At 54.5% G+C, this 18,725-nt stretch overlaps 1 protein-coding gene across 1 annotated transcript in view; it reads right to left on the reverse strand.

The window, feature by feature from the left end:
• COL23A1 (collagen, type XXIII, alpha 1) overlaps nucleotides 1-18,725 on the reverse strand; it is an 81,529-nt gene that overhangs the window by 33,327 nt on the left and 29,477 nt on the right. The window contains exon 5 of the mRNA XM_011952924.1: nucleotides 628-654. Coding sequence (XP_011808314.1) covers nucleotides 628-654 — 27 coding nt within the window. The remainder of the gene's footprint in view (nucleotides 1-627; nucleotides 655-18,725) is intronic.

Consider the following 18,725-nt stretch of genomic DNA (forward strand, 5'->3'; position numbering starts at 1 on the left):
CCACCCACCCATCCACCCATTCATCCACTATCCATCCAACCACCCACCAATCCATCCATCCATCTATCCAGTCATCATCCATCCATCCATCCATGCATCTGTCTATATATCTACCCACTCGCCCATCCATCCATCCACCTCAAATTACTTATTTAATTGTGCTCATGTCTCCCTGCTGTTTCTGCTGAGGATTGCCTGTGACCACAGGCTCCTGGCCCAGATGTTGAGAACTCAGCTTGATGCCCACCAGGGCAGTCTTGAGAATGTAGCGAGGACACTGTGCCTGTGTCTGCTGGGAGGGGCTCGCATGCTTTGAGGGCTGACTAGACCCCAGGGACTGTGCTGCCCACAGTTCTCCATAGGTCTGCAGCATCCCTAGGAGAGAGGGGTACATGTGCCCACTTGACAGACAAGAAGCCTCAGGCTTGGGAGGTGAGGAGGCCTCCCCTGGTCACCGTCAGCAGGTAGTGGAGCTAGATTTGAACTCAAGTCTGACACCCAAAAGGCTTCTCTCTCTGCTGAACCAAGTTCCGGTGGCTGCTTCCCTCCAGTGCCTGGTGGTCACTCCCAGCCCCACAGTGGCAGCTCCAGCCCAGGACACCCTGGAATTGCCCTGTCATCACTTACGGGCTTGCCATCCAAACCCAGGGGTCCCTGGAAAACGAGAGAGACAGAACACAGGTTACAAACGGGGATGGCACTTCCTCCACGTCTTATGACCCAGGTGCATTATTCAGCAACAAGAAAACAAAGCCTATGGGAGCCCCAGGTCTGGGTTCAGTCCATGCGGCCTGGGGCTGAGGGAGGGGAAGGCATCTGTGTGTGGTCTGCTGCCCGGAATCCCTCCTCTGACAAGAGAGCCCAGTTCTTCTCTAAAGACCACCTCCCATCTCAACCCTTGGGGTCTGGGTGGGCTGCTGGGGTCGGCACGTGACCACATTCCCTCCGCCAGGGTGACGGGGTCAGCGATGAGCCTGGGATCCAAGGCGAGCCATGAGCATCCTGCCTGGGACTTAATGGTGGGGCTTTAGGGGAAAAGGGCTCTTTTCTTCTGATGGGGCTAAGCCTGGAGCTCCCAGGGACCACCACACGGCTTGAGAATAAGCCAACAGGGAGGAAAGCAGAGATGAGAGACAGAGAAAAAGACAGGGTCGAGGGCCTGAAGCTGAAACTACCCCTGCACACACCAGTTTGAGAGCTAATCAATGCTTTTGTTTTGCCTTCATTAAGTCAGCTTGAATTGAGTTCCTGTCATTTGTAACTGGCAGTCTTGAAGGCTCTTTGAACTTCCCACATTGCTGCAGCCTTTGCAGACAAAATAAAGCCAGAGAAAAGCCAAATCACACCAGGGCGGGTCCAGAGAGTGGGGGCACTCAGGGACCTCCAGGACCCCTGCAGAGTCTGCAGAGGACCAGCTGCACAGCAGCCTGTGCCGGACACCCCTTCCCCTGTCCACCTACCACCCACCCAACAAAGCCTCGCCTAGCTCCCCTCTGTGTGGGAGTGGGGAGGAATCCAGCTGGCAGGGACTCTGGGACCAGGGATGCCTGGTCTCTGTCAGCCCCCTCTTCCTCCTCACCACGGTCCCCTAACCCCCACATACACTTCACTGTTGGCTGCAGCAATGACGCACACAGCTCCACACTTCTGAACCTTTGCACACACTGCCATCCTTCCCTTCTTTGTCCATCTTCAGCTCAGTTACCTCCTCTTCCAGGAAGGCTTCTAGAGTTTTCTCCTTCCCAGAGTCAGGCCATCTGTCCCTGTTCCCATCACATATATTCTGTCACATGTGACATGACCTATTGTTAATGTGGGGTCTACACAACTCTTCCTCTGTAGAGTCAGGAAAAGGGTCTAATCCCTGTGCCTGTTATTGGATGGGGCCTGGCAGGCAGCATGTGCCCGGGAAAACGTGTGTGAAGTCAAACCGAGGAAGTACAGCAAGAATGATAATGCCGCAAATGCGTGTACTGCATAGTAGAAAGGGAAGGAGGAGAGGTGGAGGCTTTGTCAGCTCCTAGCTGGGAGGGCACATTGTGGGGACAGTAACGCTGGGGTATGTGGACTTAACAAGTGTGTGTGTGAGGGTGGGGGAGGGCACCGTAGGCAAAAGAGAGCAGCCTGGCCAAGGCAGGATGGGGGACCCTGTAGGCGGCGGAGGAGCAGAAGGGCTGTGTTGGTCTCAGCGCCTCTCGTCGGCCCCTGACCTGTGGCCCCTGCTCAGGTTGTCCCTGCCTCTCTGGACTTCCACTGGCTGAGGACGGACTCCTGGGCCCAGCATCAGGGTCCTCCGTGGCTAGGGCCAGCTTCAGCCATTTGGTCACTCTGTGCCCCTGTCCGTCCCCGAGATCTCTGACTTCCTTTCCATCTTCATCCCTTGGCTCTCTGTTCCCTTTGCCTGGAGTGCCTTCCCTGCGTCTCCACCTGGTAGCAGGCAGCTCATCCCCCGGGACAGCCTCCTGCTCTGGGAAGACTTTCCTGGTCTCTGGTTCTGGACACAGCTGGGAGCTGGCCCCGTGCCTGCCAGGTAGGAGGTAAGCTGCTGGCTTCCCCGGCTCAACCTCCAGACGGCCTCGTGTGGAGATGGCCCATCTTCCCATTCCCAGATGGTGTGGGAGTGGCTACGCCAGGTGGGGCTCGCGGCCAGGGCCTTGCTGGCAGTAGGAAACCAGGCAGTTCTTAAAAATTGGTGTCTAAGTGCTTCTGGCCACCAGTCTCATGGTCACTGAGGGTTTGGCCATCAGAGTGATGGCCTGGGGACAGTGGGGGTCCCAGGGGAGAGGGAGTGGGGGCATTCCAAAGTCTTGGGGGTTCAGGCCCTGGGGGCCCCAGGTCAGGGCCTCAGCCCCCATCACAGGTGTAGTTCTAGTCCTTGCCATGAGCCTCCCAGGAGCTGCCCTAGCTGGACAGTGTCCTCTTGCCAGTTTCCAGCTGTCCTGATTGCGGGGTCCACACCCCCAGGCCTCTGCCCTCGGTAGTACACTAAATTGGGCCCTGCCCCTTGTCCCCCTATCCCCTGACCCAGGCCCTGCTGGGTGTCCTCAGGGTCACGTCCCACTACGCATCCCCACCCCGGACTTCTCCCCGGGCCCGACCCCACATGCATGGCCGCCAGTCCTTCCTGGGTCTCTTCAAGGAGCTCTTCATGGCCCCCACTCAGTCTCAATCACACAGCAACCCGGTAAGGTAGGTGTCATCATCCCCCTCTTACAGAGAAGGAAACTGAGGCCCAGCGAGGGGAAGACCTTGCCTAGGGCCATGCAGCTGGAAAGGGTCTGGGCCCTGGGTCTCCATCCTGTCTGCACGGCAGGCCCCTGCCACCGTACTGTCTGGCCTCCCGGCCACTCTCTCCTGCTCTAGGCCTTGCATACCTCTGTTAAATCCTCCCTGCTCCCACAGTCCCCTGGATGTGAAGCACGCACAACCACAGGGCTCTGCCTTTCTAGAAGTGCCCGTGGAAGGGAGCCCAGGCAGTACCCTTGGCCTCAACCCCAGAGGGAGCATCTCAGTGCTGCCAGCTGTTTCTGGAAGCGTCCACCGACTGGACCTTATTATGGCCGCAGGCCTCCTGCCTCCTGAGCTGGACGCTGCCCTCTGCCAACCCAGGACTGTTCCTGGGGGTCACTGATGGTGCAGCCTTGGTCCCCAAGGCTTCTTTCTGATGTGTGAGAAGAAAATTGGTTTTCTGTGACAGAAAACCAATTTTCACATCAAAGGCCCTGCCTGTATGTGTGATCACAGAGCCCTGGGAGTTCTTATGAGTGAATTCAGTTTCTAGCTTCCCAATAGAGGCAGAGGGATGGGTGTTCGCAGTGCTCTTGGGAGCCCCCACCGCGGGCTGAAGGGAAGTCAATTCCAATTCCAGGAATCTGAGCCAGTGCCTGCAGCGGCACCAAAGCTCCCTGTGTGAGAACTGACAGAGCAGACCGGGCTGGGCCAGCCCCTGGGACAGAGCCGACCCACAGCCAGGATGATACCTGGGCAACAAAGCTGTCCCCAGGCCCCCGAGCTCTCTGTGAGGGGCAGTGGCTGACCTTGGAGAAGCTGCTGGGTGGGTGCGGTCACTGAGGAAGGGACTCTGAGGTGGGCAGGGAAGGAACAGCCTGGCTTTGGAGTCAGATGCACTTGCCTGGCTTAGGGATGCGATTCTGACCTCCCCTCCTGTCCTGGGCCTGCCCTCTGGGCCGGGGGACCCTGGGCTGTGAACCTCCAGGGGATGGACCCTGTCCGCAGTTACCCTACAGAATGCCATTCCCAAACTGGTGCCCCACAGCACACTGCCCTGCAGGCTTGCCTGGAGACAGGGATTCCACGGCTGAGTAAGTTTGAGAAACACTGGGTTACACTCTGCGGGACAGGTTTCTTCCCTGAAGGGCTGTCGGAGCCGTCATTTTACTTTGCAGGTCTTTAAAAGGACAGTGCTCCTTCCACCCCTGAAATGGGCTCAGTAGACTCAGCCTTAATGGACTCAGTGCCTGGCTGAGCCATAGCAAAGCAACTGAGGTGTGAGGCTGTGCAGACCATCCACAAACCAGGTGTTTCTACTGGTGGAGCAGGGGCCAAGCTCAGCTCTGGGTGCTCTAGAGAGGAGGACAAGCGCCTCAGGGAAGGGCCTGGGCTGGTCTGAATGGAGCCATGGAACGCGTGGGGTGGGGGCGTGGTCAGGCTGGACAAAGGCATAGCAGGGCAAGTGTCCAAGTATCCAAGCCCAAGGCAAGTCCTTCTGAGCAGAATGAGGGCTATTCTGAGCAGCTGGGCAGTCTGGAAGGGCAGAGCCCCAGACTGGGCAGGGGCATGCCTTGGGTGGTGGTGGTGGGGGGGGTCTCTCCTATCCAGGCAGCCCTCCCCTGCCCCAGACAACAGGGCACCGGCCATCAGCTGCCCCGTTCCTCTCCCAGCATCTCCCACAGAAGGAGTGGGAAGGAAAGTAGCTTGGGGAGGTTTACCAGCAGCTCACAGAGCAAAGGCCAGGGCTCAGCCTTGCAGGGCCCGGTTCAAATCCCTCTTCCGAGCCTCAGGTTCCTCATCTATGGATGTCACCACACTGTGCCTGGAGATGCTCATGACCATCCAGCTCGCTCCCCTGCCTGATCAAAGCCCTTGAATCCACCAGAGGTTTTCAACGCCTTCTGCCCTCCGAGAAACCCCACAGCTGTTCACAAGCCTTGGTTCTGCTTTAAATCACTCTTTCCCCGTGGAGATCAGCTGGGCTCCGGGATGTTTCCGGATGTGTGAGAAACAAAGCTCTGGGCTGCACATGAGCAGGAGGCCAGGTGGCCAGCTGGCATGGGACCCCGGGTGGGCAGCCCTCCCCCAGCCCTGGTGCTGCCTCGGTCCCTTGCCTTGCTCAGGGACCGGAGTGTCCCCGAGCCTCGGTTTCCTCATTTGTGAAATGCAGGTCATGCCATTCTCCTCTCAAACAAGTTCAAGTTGGGTCCCAGGTCAGTGGCCTCTGTTTTCCAGACCAATGCAAGACACGAGGCCCCACAGGCAAGCAGACACTGGATTAGGGTTTGCCCTGGCCCTGGGGGGCAGTGCTGGGAGCGACCCGTGTGTGGCCTTCCAAGAGGCCAGCAGCAGAACCCTGGACGGTGCCGCCGGCTCTGCCATCTGTGAAGTTGAGGCTTTGCTCTCTCCCTCCCTCGGCCTGTTGAGTATTTCCTAAGCCGGGTTCACAGAGCCATCTTTTGAGGCATATTAACAAGTGTTGAAACCATCCCTATAAACTTTATACAATTAATGAGGGAAGAAGGGAGGGGGAGGAACAAAAATAAACCAAGCTTGGCGGCCCACTCGGCATCATCATGAGATCGGCACGCTCCCGACCCCTTCCTCGGAACTGGTTTCCGGCTGCCTCAGAATCGCAGGTTCTCTTACAGGGTCATGGTTCCCCTGAACTGCTCTGTAGATGGCAATTTGAATGTGAAAAACTACCCTTTCCCTTTGAGATATTCTTTCAGAGCCTGCACACCAGTGAAATGACAAAGTCAGCCGGTCTGAAGGATCCCATGGGAGCTGATTCACCGAGGAGTGCAGTCTCCACATCCTGCTGATTTCAGCCCCCTGCCCTGGGATCTCCTCCATCTCCTTGCTGGGTGCCCTGCAATCATTAAACCCTTTCTCTGCGGCAAACCCTGCTGTCTCACTATAATTGGTCTGGTGCTAGCGCAGTGGGCATTTGAACCTGGTGGTCCTACAACCGTGTGGCTGAAGAGGGGAGGTTTTCCAGTGAAGTACATTTGGGATGTGGAGGATAGTGGCTCCATCCCTGGAGTGTCTTGGAAAAGCCTGCGCTGACCCTCTTGCTCTATGGCAGGGAAAGGTCCAGCGCTGGCCCTGTCCTCCTGACTCTGGCCCAGCCCTCCCCAAGATCGGCTCCAACATCTGCTGAACTGAACCAAATCAATAAACTGGCTGTGTTTAGATGCAGACAGGAGTAAATGATCAAATCGGCCAGAGCTGGGTGCCTGTCTTGCTTTCTAGCTGTAATTAATGCTGACGGCTCCTGTCAGGGAATGGAGCCCTCAAAATGCACTAGGACGAGGCCCCTGGAAGAAGGGCTTACCAGGATTATCAGGCCAGGGCCTAGTAATTATGCTCCAGATGTTGACAATTCATCAAATTACAAGGCTGGTGGGGCCTGGGGTCCCAGCCTGGGAAGTGCACATTCCTGCGTGAAGGTTCCCTGAGCCTCCTCCCAGCTCTCATTAGAGCTGGCTGGTGGATGAGGGGTGGGTGGGCAGCCCCCCTCAGGGCAGGTCAGCACCATATGGTCCTGATTTCTCAGCCTAGGCTCTTTGTACACATATGAGCTGCAGCAAGACTGTCCGAGGCTTAGCAATTTCCCAAACTCAAATTCTTTGTGCTAGGGAAGGGGAGAAAGGACCCCCACAGTTAGGTTCAGCCCAGCTGTCGCTGGTGTCCTGAGGGTGGCACAATGTTCCTCCTGGAGCACTTCTTCCTGGGACCTAGGGCGTTTTGTAGAGTGTGCTCTGTAGTGACCTCTGCACCTCAAGTCAGCAAACTGTAGGAGCTTCAGCTGGGTGGGGTCCCAAGAGCTTGCACCAAGGTCAGAGACTTGCCCCTCAGGTGCTCCTTGGCCCTGCTGGGGCTGCCTCCCTCTGTGCCGCTCATCTGTGACGCGAGGGGCTGGAACTGGGCCATGTCTTTCCTGGTGCCAGGTTTTATTTGATCTGTGCAGTTAAAAGAACCCAGACTGGGCATAATGGCTCAGGCCCGTAATCCCCGCACTTTGGAAGGTCAAGGTAGGAGAATCGCTTGGGTTCAGGAGTTTAAGACCAGCCTGGACAACATAGTGAGACCCCATCTCTAAAAAAAAAAAGTAAAAGAAAAAAAAGTTGGGTGTGGTGGCACATGCCTGTAGTTCCAGCTACTCAGGAGGCTGAGGCAGGAGGATTGCCTAAACCCTGGAGGTTGAGGCTGCAGTGAGCTATGATGGCACCATTACACTCCAGCCTGGGTGACAGAGCAAGACTTTGTCTCAAACAAAAAAACAAAGAACCCCAAACCAAATGAATTAGTCACAACATTTAAAAATTGTAACATTTTACATAAACGTCCAGAGTTTGGGCTTTTCTTGAAAAGCTGGGAGATCTCGTAGACCCTGGCCCACAGGCTCCACCCTTCCCTGTGGTCTCACACCTAACCGGCTGCCCATGGCGAGGTGACTCGCCAGCTCTGCAGGGCATCTGATCTGTAACCCTTGGCCTAGAAAGTCTCCCAGGGCCCTCTCACCTCTACGATGCTGTGAGACTGTGAAACCAGCTGGCTTCTATTCTGGGGAGAGGGCCTGCTCGGTGATGCCTGAGTGTGCTGGAAGTAATTACATGTATGTCCATGTCACACATCATGGCTAGCAGAGGTGGTGTTTACAGCACTGTGCCTTTGAACCGATCCCAAAATACCTGCTGAAATGACACATTTGCCCGTGACTGGTGGGGAGAGACATGATTACCCTGTCAGGTATCAGAAAATACTGTTCCTCATCAGGGTGGCAGAGAGGAAAAAGCGTGGCTCCCACAGGGTGAGGGAGGATGGAGGATGGGACCGGCGGGCAGCGATGTGTCTGACTGAGCTGCCCGGGTCACCAGCTCAGGTACAGCGGGCTGTTCTGGTGGAAGGAAGTCTGGGGGAACACACCATCAACTCATTTTGGTGCCAGCTATGGATGGGGTGGAAATCTGGAGAAGGAGCAGCAGCTGACTGGAAGCATGACCGTCACAGAAGGGTGACCGCTACAGCATGGCCTAACTCTGTGAGGTGGTCTAGAGGGAGACAGCGTGACCAGGACAGCTCGCAGCACACACCAAGGCTGCAGTCACTCTGCCTCGCCTGTGGCCCCTGGACCACGCCCAGGCCGAGCTCTGCCCTCCTGCCCCACCCTTACCTGCCAGGGCCTCTCTCATGGGTGGTTTCCCAGCCTCCCTGAGAGCTGCCCCCTAGGCTATGGGGTGGGCCTTCCTTGGTTTCCACAGACAGTTGTCACCCACTGGTAAAGAACTGGTTGAAACCCTTAAAAATGCAAAGGTTGGCCGGGCGCGGTGGCTCAAGCCTGTAATCCCAGCACTTTGGGAGGCCGAGACGGGCGGATCACAAGGTCACGAGATCGAGACCATCCTGGCTAACACGGTGAAACCTCGTCTCTATTAAAAATACAAAAAAAAACCTAGCCGGGCGAGGTGGCGGGCGCCTGTAGTCCCAGCTACTCGGGAGGCTGAGGCAGGAGAATGGCGTAAACCCTGGAGGGGGAGCTTGCAGTGAGCTGAGATCCGGCCACTGTGCTCCAGCCTGGGCGACAGAGTGAGAGTCCGTCTCAAAAAAAAAAAAAAAAAAAAAGGAAAGGTTTTTGTATAGAATTTGGATTTTCAGCTTCTCTGGAAATGGTGGAAGATGTGGTAGTGGTGACTGCATGGGCGGAACTGCACCCTGATGGGGCAGGTGCCCCTGATCCAAGCCCTGCCGTTTTCTCTGCTCTCCTGCACCCAACCAACCTCACCTATTTTTTCACTTGCCGGCCACTGCAAGCGTCGGTGAGCCCATGAGCCTGCAATTCTAGCTCAGGTCCATCTCTCCAGTCCTCCCACCCCCCCGGGCCAGCCTCTGCCAGCCTCCCTGCCTCCTGCCCCACACACCCATCCTTCCTGCACAGTGAAGGAGCAGGGCACATCCTGATGACGATGTCCTGCCCCGTAGACCTTGGAGTGAGCTGCTGAATTTCCCTGGAGCCTGTTTCCTCCTCTGGAAACGGAGTGTGCTGTGGATGGAATGGCTCCCTGGATCTGGGCCCATGGCGGGCAGCAGAGGGAGGGCGGGTTGATGAGAGTAGCTGCGATGCGCTGGGCCAGCCCTGGGGCAAATGAAGCCAGGCGACAGAGTGGAGCTGAAGCGATGTGGGCCCTTCCCTCCCTATCTAGATGTCACTGGCCCTGACCACAGGCCGGCCAGGCAGGAGCCTCATCATCCCCATTTCACAGATGAAGATCTGGAGCTCAGAGAGGCCAGGATACCAGCCCAAAGCTTTGCTCGAGCCCTGTGCCCTTCCTGCTGACTGCCCCTCCTCTGGCTGCTGTAGCACCTGGCACACCCTCACCCACTGCCCTCAGGGCAAAGCTGTACCCCCGGCCCGGCACTGAAGGGCAACCTCTTCCTTCCAAGCGGCTCCTTCCAGATTCACGTGTCACCTCCTCTGAATAGCCTTCCTCAGCTCCCGCCCCCTCCAGCTTCTCACTTATGGACTCATTGCTCTGTCTTCTGCCACCTCTCCTCCCACAGTGACCAGCCACAAGGCTCCAGTGCCCACCACAGATGCTCTTCCTGACTGGTGGATGTGCAGCCTTGGCTTGCACACCCCCCGTGGTGTGGAACTCACTGCTCCTGGGGCAGACTGATGGGTTTGCAAAGATGTTGTTTAAGTCTGGTCCTCCTCAGGCTAGACCCTCCACCTTGCAGCACCTGGCTCAACTGTGCCCAGGACCTCCATATGGCTGGGAAGATGAGGCCTCAGGCTCCAGCCCGGGGAGGGCTCTCAGCTTGGCTGGGTAGGGCTGTAGGCCCCTTTTCCAGTCACCCGGAGTGGAACCCCAGAGTGGATAAGAGATGGCCAGTTCCTCAAGGCTGGGTGCTCCAGGGCCATGGGCTTCTCACCTCCCCCTACACCCCTACCATCCCGGCCCATCTTGGGTGCACCCTCTCTCTGGATGTTCCCCCCGAAACTCCCCACTTATCAGCATCCTCTTCACCTTCTGACTTCGACTCACACCTCCCTTCCTCAAGGCGGTGCCCCTGACCCCCACCAGGCCAGGTCTGGGTTACAGGAGGCCACGAGGCATAGTGAAGCTGGAATTTGTGGGAGTTGTTTGTTCTCTCTCCCACTCAACCACAGGCTCCAAGTGGGGAGGGACCCCTGGATGCGTTTCCTGCTACTGTATCCCAAATGCCGAAGTGCCTCGTACAGAATGAGAACGCAGTAAATGCCTGCTGAACGGATCAACGGCGAAGCGAACGATTGAATGACCATCCATCCTGCAGGCTCTGGTGCCCGGCCGTGAACGCTAGAGGGCGCTCTTGACCTGCCGAAGGCTGCCTCCAGCCCGGGCGGACTCCTGCGCTGGACTCCTGCCCTCGGGCCACAGCCTGGGAGATCAGCCAGGACGCTGCCATTGAGGACTCAGGCCCAAAAGGGGTGCCTTCAGCCTCACAGGCCCCCCTGGCTGGAGTCGGTAACAGGGCAGCCGGAATGGTCCCTGAACCCAGTCTGTGTGCCCAACTCTGAAGCTCTCCTGGGGTCATCTCCTTGGCTCCCGCCACAGTTGAAGGGGCTGAGGCTGGACGGGCTAGGGAGGTGCCTGAGGACACATGGACTATAGACCCCTGGGCCCATTCTGTCTCCACTGCATGGGCTGGACATGGTGCCAGCCCTGGTCCTAGGCAGGGCAGCTTCGTATCCAAATCACTGCTTTGTCTTTAGTCTATTTGCTTCGAAGACCTGGGCTTGGCTCAGTGACCTTGTGCAGGTCTGTGAACATGTTCTTCCCTGCGATGGGGCGAGGATGCTGTGGGGCTGGTCTGTTGCCTGGGGAAGCGGGAGTGGGTTCCAGCCAGTGACCACACTGCAAACATACCACAGACAAACCAGCAAAGCATAGGACCAACCCCCTCTGCTGGGCCCCCTACACTACTGTCCCTGCTAAGTCACCTCCCAGAGCTAGGTGTGGACAGGAGGTACCTGGGCTGCTGCCAGGAGGATGCAAAAAACTGCAGCAGATACAGGAGGCATCTGGGAGCTAAGGGCGGAGCAGCAGCTCAGGCCCCGCTGACCTGGGGTGGCTGCCTCCCGTGACTGGGCTGCCTCACATGGGACACTCATGGGGACACTGGGGACAGAGTGCTGGACCAAGACAAGGGTCTGGACTCCAGAGACACCTGCCCTGTGCCGGCTCAGGGCCCTGGGGAGAATGGCCAGCATGGTGGCCGCGGTTGCATCTCCCTGAGGTTCCAGTCTGGGTGCCATTATCGGGGACTCTGGAGTCTGCTTTCATCCCGTCCCAGCTCCACTAGAATCTGGGTGCTGCGGTGCAGCACTGCAGGGGTCAGACGAAAATGAGATGGGGGATGTTGAAATCTAAAAACAGATGAATCTGGGATATTTCAGATAAATCGTTTTAACTGATAACATTTTTACAATCAAACCTGTTTTTGAACTACAAGAGAGCAAGGGAGCGTGTGAACGTGCGGTGCTCCGTGGGCCTTTTTTGTTCACTTGATTAATTCCAAACTGTCCATCCGAGTTCTTCATTTCAAAATTGGTCCCAGGCCGAGGCCCCGTCTCACAGACCACATTTCAGCCCAGAGCTCTCAGTCCTCTGTGGCCTCTGCTGTCGCTGCTCCCAGGACTGAGGCCGGAGATGAAGTGCAGCTACTGCTCCCTCAACTCCAGAGGGGCTTGGGCACGGCGCTCCGGGGCCCAGGAGGTGCAGTGTGTGTAGTTCTGGACCTGCTCAGAGCTGACCTGCAGCACCTGCCAGCCCTCGTTTCTCAGTCATTCAGGCTTCACTAGCAAATTAGTGCAACCTTTCCTCCAGTTTCTGCCCTGTAGGCAGGGAGGCCTTTTCTACTTTTTAATAATTAATTGATTGATTTAAAATTTTATTTTTTAAAACATATGGGGTTTTGGCCAGGATCGGCAGCCCATGCCTGTAATCCTAGCACTTTAGGAGGCCGAGGTGGTCAGATTGCCTGAGCTCAGGAGTTTGAGACCAGCCTGTGCAACATGGCAAAACCCCGTCTCTATTAAAAACACAAAAAATTAGCCAGGGGTGGTGGCGCGTGCCTGTCATCCCAGCTACTTGGGAGGCTGAGGCACGAGAATCACTTGAACCCAGGAGGTGAAGGTTGCAGTGAGCCAAGATCATGCCACTGCACTCCAGCCTGGGCGACAGAGGACGACACTGTCTCCAAAAAAAAAAAAAAAAAAAACTGTCTCCAAAAAAAAAAAAAAAAAAAGAGATGGGGTTTGGCCATATTGCCCAGGCTGAGCATGCCCTGCTCTGTTCAGCTGCTCCTCTGCAGAGACACCCTGGACAGGGAGACAGAGCTGGGTATTTCATCACCAGGGGAAGATTTAGAAATTCTTCCTTTTTTTTTTTTTTTTTTTTTTGAGACAGTCAGTCTCACTCTGTCGCCCAGGCTGGAGTGCAGTGGCGTGATCTCGGCTCACTGCAAGCTCCGCCTCCCGGGTTTACTCCATTCTCCTGCCTCAGCCTCCCGAGCAGCTGGGACTACAGGTGCCCGCCACCTCGCCCGGCTAATTTTTTGTATTTTTAGTAGAGACGAGGTTTCACCGTGTTAGCCAGGATGGTCTCGATCTCCTGACCTCGTAATCCACCCGCCTCGGCCTCCCAAAGTGCTGGGATTATAGGCATGAGCCACCGCACCCGGCCACGCCCCCTAATTTCTAATAACGGCTATGACACGGAGGTACGAATGGAGGTACGAATGAGGAATAGGAGACGAGGTGAAATGAAGAAATAGACTTTTAAGTTTAAGTCAGACTTAGTTTTTGTTTTTCTTTTTTCGGAAAGCAGGAAAGCATCCTAACAATTGATACCAGGGGTGGAGTATAGTAGTTGGGAAGGGAGCAGCTGGGCTGGATACAGATAGGTATGAGGAGGAGAAACCAAACATCCACTCCAAGCATCCGTTTCTCGGGGTGGTCTGAGAAGCACTCTCCTGCCAACACGCAGACCATCCTGGCCCCGGCCCTGCTAATGTAGACAGCTTGAGAGGCCGGCTGGTTGGTGTGAGGGAGTGGGGTCACATAGCCTGGGTGCTAATCCAACCTTTGGCATGCAAGCAGGCCATGTCTCAGCTAAGTCCTGTTACCCTCTGAGCTCAGATTTCTCATCCATCAGGTAGGACTGAAACTACTAGCCTCCCATGGTAGGACGGCATGCATGAGTGTGCACCCAGCAAGCACTCAATACTTGCACCTGCTTCCCTGGCACACTGGAAGGGCTTTGGGAGATGAAGGGTGACAGTCTTTTATTCTTTGTTCCCAAAGGAAGCATCGCGAGGGGGGGATCTCCGGCCCTTTGGTAGTCTGTCTCTGGGGACAAGTGATTTCTTTCCTTTTTTTTTTTTCGAGACATGGTCTTGGTCTGCTCTGTCACACAGGTTGGAGTGCAGTGGTGTGATCTCGGCTCACTGCAACTTGCCTCCTGGGTTCAAGTGATTCTCCTGCCTCAGCCTCCCAAGTAGCTGGGACTACAGGTATGTGCCACTATACCTGGCTAGTTTTTGTATTTTTTTTTTTTTTTGGTAGAGATGGAGTTTCACCATGTTGGCCAGGCTGATCTCAAATTCCTGACCTCAAGTGATCCATCTGTCTCAGCCTCCAAAAGTGCTGGGATGAGCCACCGTGCCCAGCCAGGACAAGTGATTTCTATAAACACAGAGTCAAGTTCCATCCCCCAGCCCTTGCCTCTGTCTTGGTTCTACTTGGTGCAGCTCTGGGAGACCTCTTTGGCTTCACCTTCTATTGTTTCCCTGTCACCTGCTCACTCACTCTGCCACACTGACCTTGAGTGTACCTGAACACACAAAGCTTGCTCCAACTTCGTGACCCGCACACTTGCTTTTTCCTCTGCTGGGATCTCCCCCAAGATCTCTGCAGTTTTTTCATCATTTAAATCTCACTTCAAGCCTTCTGATTATTTAATCCAAATTATACCTGTCCATTCACCCAGCCAATACTCTCATCATATCCTTGTTTTATTCTCTTTAAAGCACATTAAATGATATCTAAGAAAAGTTTAAATAGGTTTCTGAATGTGTAAAACAAACCAGAAGGTCACTAAAGCCTAATGTTAAGAGTTAAGACAATCAAACTACCAAAGAAGAGGAAAAGCCAACATTGTGACATTGTAAATAGGAGATGAGAAGGTCTAATGTTTTCTGTGTAAAAGTAAAAGTTTAGGCAAGATTAAGCCCTGCATGAGTGACAGGTGCTTTCATCTTAGTCAGAATCAGTTTAGAGAAGAAAAAAGGGCTTGTAATAAACAAGATACTTCCAGGAAGATGACATTGAGCTTCTAATTATTCACTCCTCTCTCTCCCAGGGCAAACTCCCATTCCCATATGGTTCTCCAAAGACTGTGACTGGGCCTGATCCATCTTTGTGTTACCCCAGTGCCCAGGCCAGGGTATGACACCCATCAGATTTGTTGAACACAGGCAAACCTCCTATTTCTGAGACGGCAAAATCACTTTATCAACATAAATACTGATTACTACCCCAAAATGCAAGAGTGCTGCGCCTAGGGCTCCTTTGAGGGCCCAACCTTTGATTCACAATGTTCTGAGTTAAGCATTATTCCTATGCTGTTGATTCCATGATGTCTTCTGTCCCTGGACTAGTTGGGATCCAAAAGGTCTTAAACACGGGTGATTTCCTCTTTAAACCCTATGCCTGCAATTCCAACCTTTACCACGAGGTGGCAGGATTACACAAACCTTATCAAAACTAGTTTAATCTCCGACTACTTCTAATTAAAATACGCCATAAATTAAAACAATATTCATACATATATGCATATATTTTAAAACTTATATTGGCATAGTTTTAAAAGTATAATACCCACAGTTGGCCAGCATTTGGGGAAATATGCAGCATTTATTCATTGTTGGTGGGAATGTAAATTAGTATAGTCTCCTGGAGGGCAATTTGGCAATATAGATCAAAAGTCTTAAACATGTGCAAACCCTTTGGTGCAGCAATTCCACTTTTAGTTATTTATTCTAAGGAGATAATCATGGAAATAAGCTATATTTATTCCCAGGCTGCTGAATGTAAGGGTGAAAAATTGTCAATATAAATATTTTAACTTTGAGACTAGTTAAATAAATGATATATTGGAACAAATACAATGTAGCCATTACATTCTCTAAGGATTTTTAATGATGCGGAAAAAAAAGTCTCATGCTATATTTAGTGAAAAAAATAGTACAAAAAAAGTCCAATGTAATTGTATTTCAAATTATGAGACTGACGTGCTGCCTACTGTGCTAAGAAGGCACTTGTAATTCTATTTTAAAGGCAATAAATATAAAAGCAAACTTGCATATAAGGAATACTAGAGGGCCAGGCGCGGTGGCTCACGCCTGTAATCCCAGCACTTTGGGAGGCCGAGACGGGTGGATCACGAGGTCAGGAGATCGAGACCATCCTGGCTAACATGGTGAAACCCCGTCTCTACTAAAAAATACAAAAAAAAACTAGCCGGGCGAGGTGGCGGGCGCCTGTAGTCCCAGCTACTCAGGAGGCTGAGGCAGGAGAAGGGCATAAACCCAGGAGGTGGAGCTTGCAGTGAACTGAGATCCGGCCACTGCACTCCAGCCTGGGCGACAGAGCAAGACTCCGTCTCAAAAAAAAAAAAAACAAAAAAAAACAAAAGAAATACTAGAACAATCACCAAGGTAAGAGGACTTATCTGTGAGTGGCAGAATTAGAGATGCTTTTTCCTTGTGTTTTTCTCTACTGTCCAAATGTTTTACAATAAACATGCTTTTTGTTGCAATCAGAAGAGGCTGTTAATGAATCCTTGGGAGCAGAGAGGACAGGCCAGCCTCTGTACAAGGAGGGCATGGACAGGGTGAGCCGGGCCCTTGTCGGCTCTGACTTCCTCAAGTCCACAACCTGCCCCACAGATGTGGATGGCCTCTATGCCCGGTGTCCTCCAGCCACTCCTATCAGGTCCACATACGGACCTCACTTCAGCTGAGGGAACCGGCCTGAGTTAATCCAGAAAAGCACTGACAGTCTCCACCACCGCCCCCGGCCGGACTCTATCCTTGCTCTTACAAAGGGATAAGATACGGGCACAAAGAGAAAAAAAAAAGAAGTCTTCCCTGAGGCCGGTCCAGAAGTTTACTAAGCTACAAAAACAAACAAAACCTTTTTCTAAAACTGACCATTCTCTAAGTTGTTTTTCCAAACATTGCAATTTTATACTGAGTAGATTAGAACGCTTTCTGAAATCCATCTTTTCTTCTCTTGAGACTGCCAACGACGAGGAAAGACAGCAGTATTTATGGAAGGGCTGCCACACACAGGACTGGACGCGGCTTCTGTGCCTGACACTCATTTAACCCCAGCTCTGCAGCTGTCATCTCCCCAGGCCCAAGAGGTCACGTAGCCGGCCCAGGTCCACGCAGGTGACTGACTCAAAGCCACGGTGTCCTCTGCACGAGGGGCTTCAGAGGTGGCCCAGGCACTTCAGCAGGAGGCAGTCATCCTGGCCTCTGGGATGACCACATGGAGCCATCTGCAAATACACCTCAGGCTGAGAGCTGGGCAGAGCCCTCCTGTCCTCCACAGGCCAAGAGAAAGGAATTTCTGCTCAGGACCTGGGCCCAGGAGCCTGCAAAAGATTCCCCTCTTCCTTGAATGGGGCTGCTTTTCCTCCTGCAGGGGACGCTGAGCGGGGTGTCTGCCCCACCCGTGGGTCTCACAGAAGGAATGGCCCGGGTGGCGGTGCGAGGACGAGAGGCTTGGAGGCGCATAGCTGGGCTTGCTCCTGGTGCTGGCGACAGAAAGGCCCTGAATCCAGCCCACCCAGGGAAGACGCCTACCTCCGTGTGGAAATGGGGGTCTGCGTGTAAGCTGGGGCTGGGTGACCTCAGGGAGAAGGCCATCATGGGCTGTGATACCAGCTTCCCAGAGACTTTGAGGGGTCCCCTCACCCCTCACCAGGCCCAGCCTGCTCAGGCTTCCCAGTGACTGGGGAGCTGCTGGTAGGACCAGGGGCACAGCTGCCAGAGCTGTCTACACACAGGAAGTGGGGGGGGCTTGCTGGACCCCAACTCTCTTCCTTCCAAGAAAGCTCCCAGTGTCAAGCCTGAGGGACACCTGTGGGGCTCCACACACATCCATCTGTCCATTCCCAGCCCCGATAGTGACAGTGCTCTTTCTCGAGGCCAGGCCCAGGTGTGAGGGAGCCCGATATCACCCCCACACTCAACTTCATCTTTAATTCCCGACAGTCCTGTCACGGCCCCAGGGACAGCAGCCCCGGGTTTGCCCTGACTCACGTTCTGGGTGCTCTAAGCCAAGGGCCTTCCTTTCCTAAGGCTTCACAGCGAGTAAGCTGCAGAGATGAGAACCATGCCCAGCTACTTAATCCACACCCAGACTCCTGCCTGTCGGCCGCAGTGCCAGCTGCCCACCCCACCCAGCTGGGTCCTGGGAGGAAGGAGTGAGGGAGAAGAGGCCTCTGTGGGACACAGACCCTGGCAGCTGCTCTGGTGTGACTGAGAACAAGCCTCCTGCCCCTCCCCCGGGTAAGCAGGCAGCATCTTCTCTGATGCTTGAGGCTGTGGCTGTGGACCGCTGGGTCACTATTTGCTCAGAGGAAACAATGGAGAAGATGGGGAGAAGAAAACCGCTCACCCACTCCCCACCCTCTCCCCTCTGGACCTGTGAATACAAAGTAACCGGGGCAAAGGGAACTGGGTCGTGCCAGGAGTGGTTCTGTTAGTCTCTGGTCCTCCCGAGCTGGTACTGGTACGGCGAATAATGCCAAGACACGGGGCTGAATTTTGCAGCAAAAGCCTGTGCTTCCTCAAGACGCTGGACACCTAAAGGTCCGGGCTGCCGTGCCCAGGAGACGGAAGCCTGACCCCTGCCTAGTCAGAAGAGCAGCTGGGGACTGTGGCAGGGCCCTAACCCCAGTTGTGCCATGGGATGAGGGTGGGTCACAGCTGTTTTTCACATTGCATTCTTACTTCCGCGGAGTCTGAGAGGCCAGGTTGTTTGCTGCTGGGGGAGCTGCCCTGACTGCCTGGGAGATCCCAAACTTCACTCAGCCCAGCACGGGGCCACTCTGGCATGAAGTCAATGTTACCCAGAATTACCACCAAGTCCTGGAGGGCTGGATTTGTGACACATTTTGTGCCTTCATCTCTGCATTCACAGAGCAGAAAATTAAAGCTCAAGGTCACTCAGCCAGGAGGAAGCAGAGTGGACGCCACACCAAGTCTCCCTGGTGCTGGGGCTGGACTCCTCTCCTCCACTGCAGGACCAGGGACCACCCCTCTTCATTGCCAGCCATCCTGACTGCACAGATCTGGCCCCTGAATTAGCCAGCATTTCCCTCCTTGCGTCTTCCTGCCCTGGAGGCACAGAATGAATCTGCCCCTCCCTTGAG

Source organism: Colobus angolensis, unplaced genomic scaffold, assembly GCF_000951035.1.
Source record: "Colobus angolensis palliatus isolate OR3802 unplaced genomic scaffold, Cang.pa_1.0 Scaffold350, whole genome shotgun sequence".
Lineage (NCBI taxonomy): Eukaryota > Metazoa > Chordata > Mammalia > Primates > Cercopithecidae > Colobus > Colobus angolensis.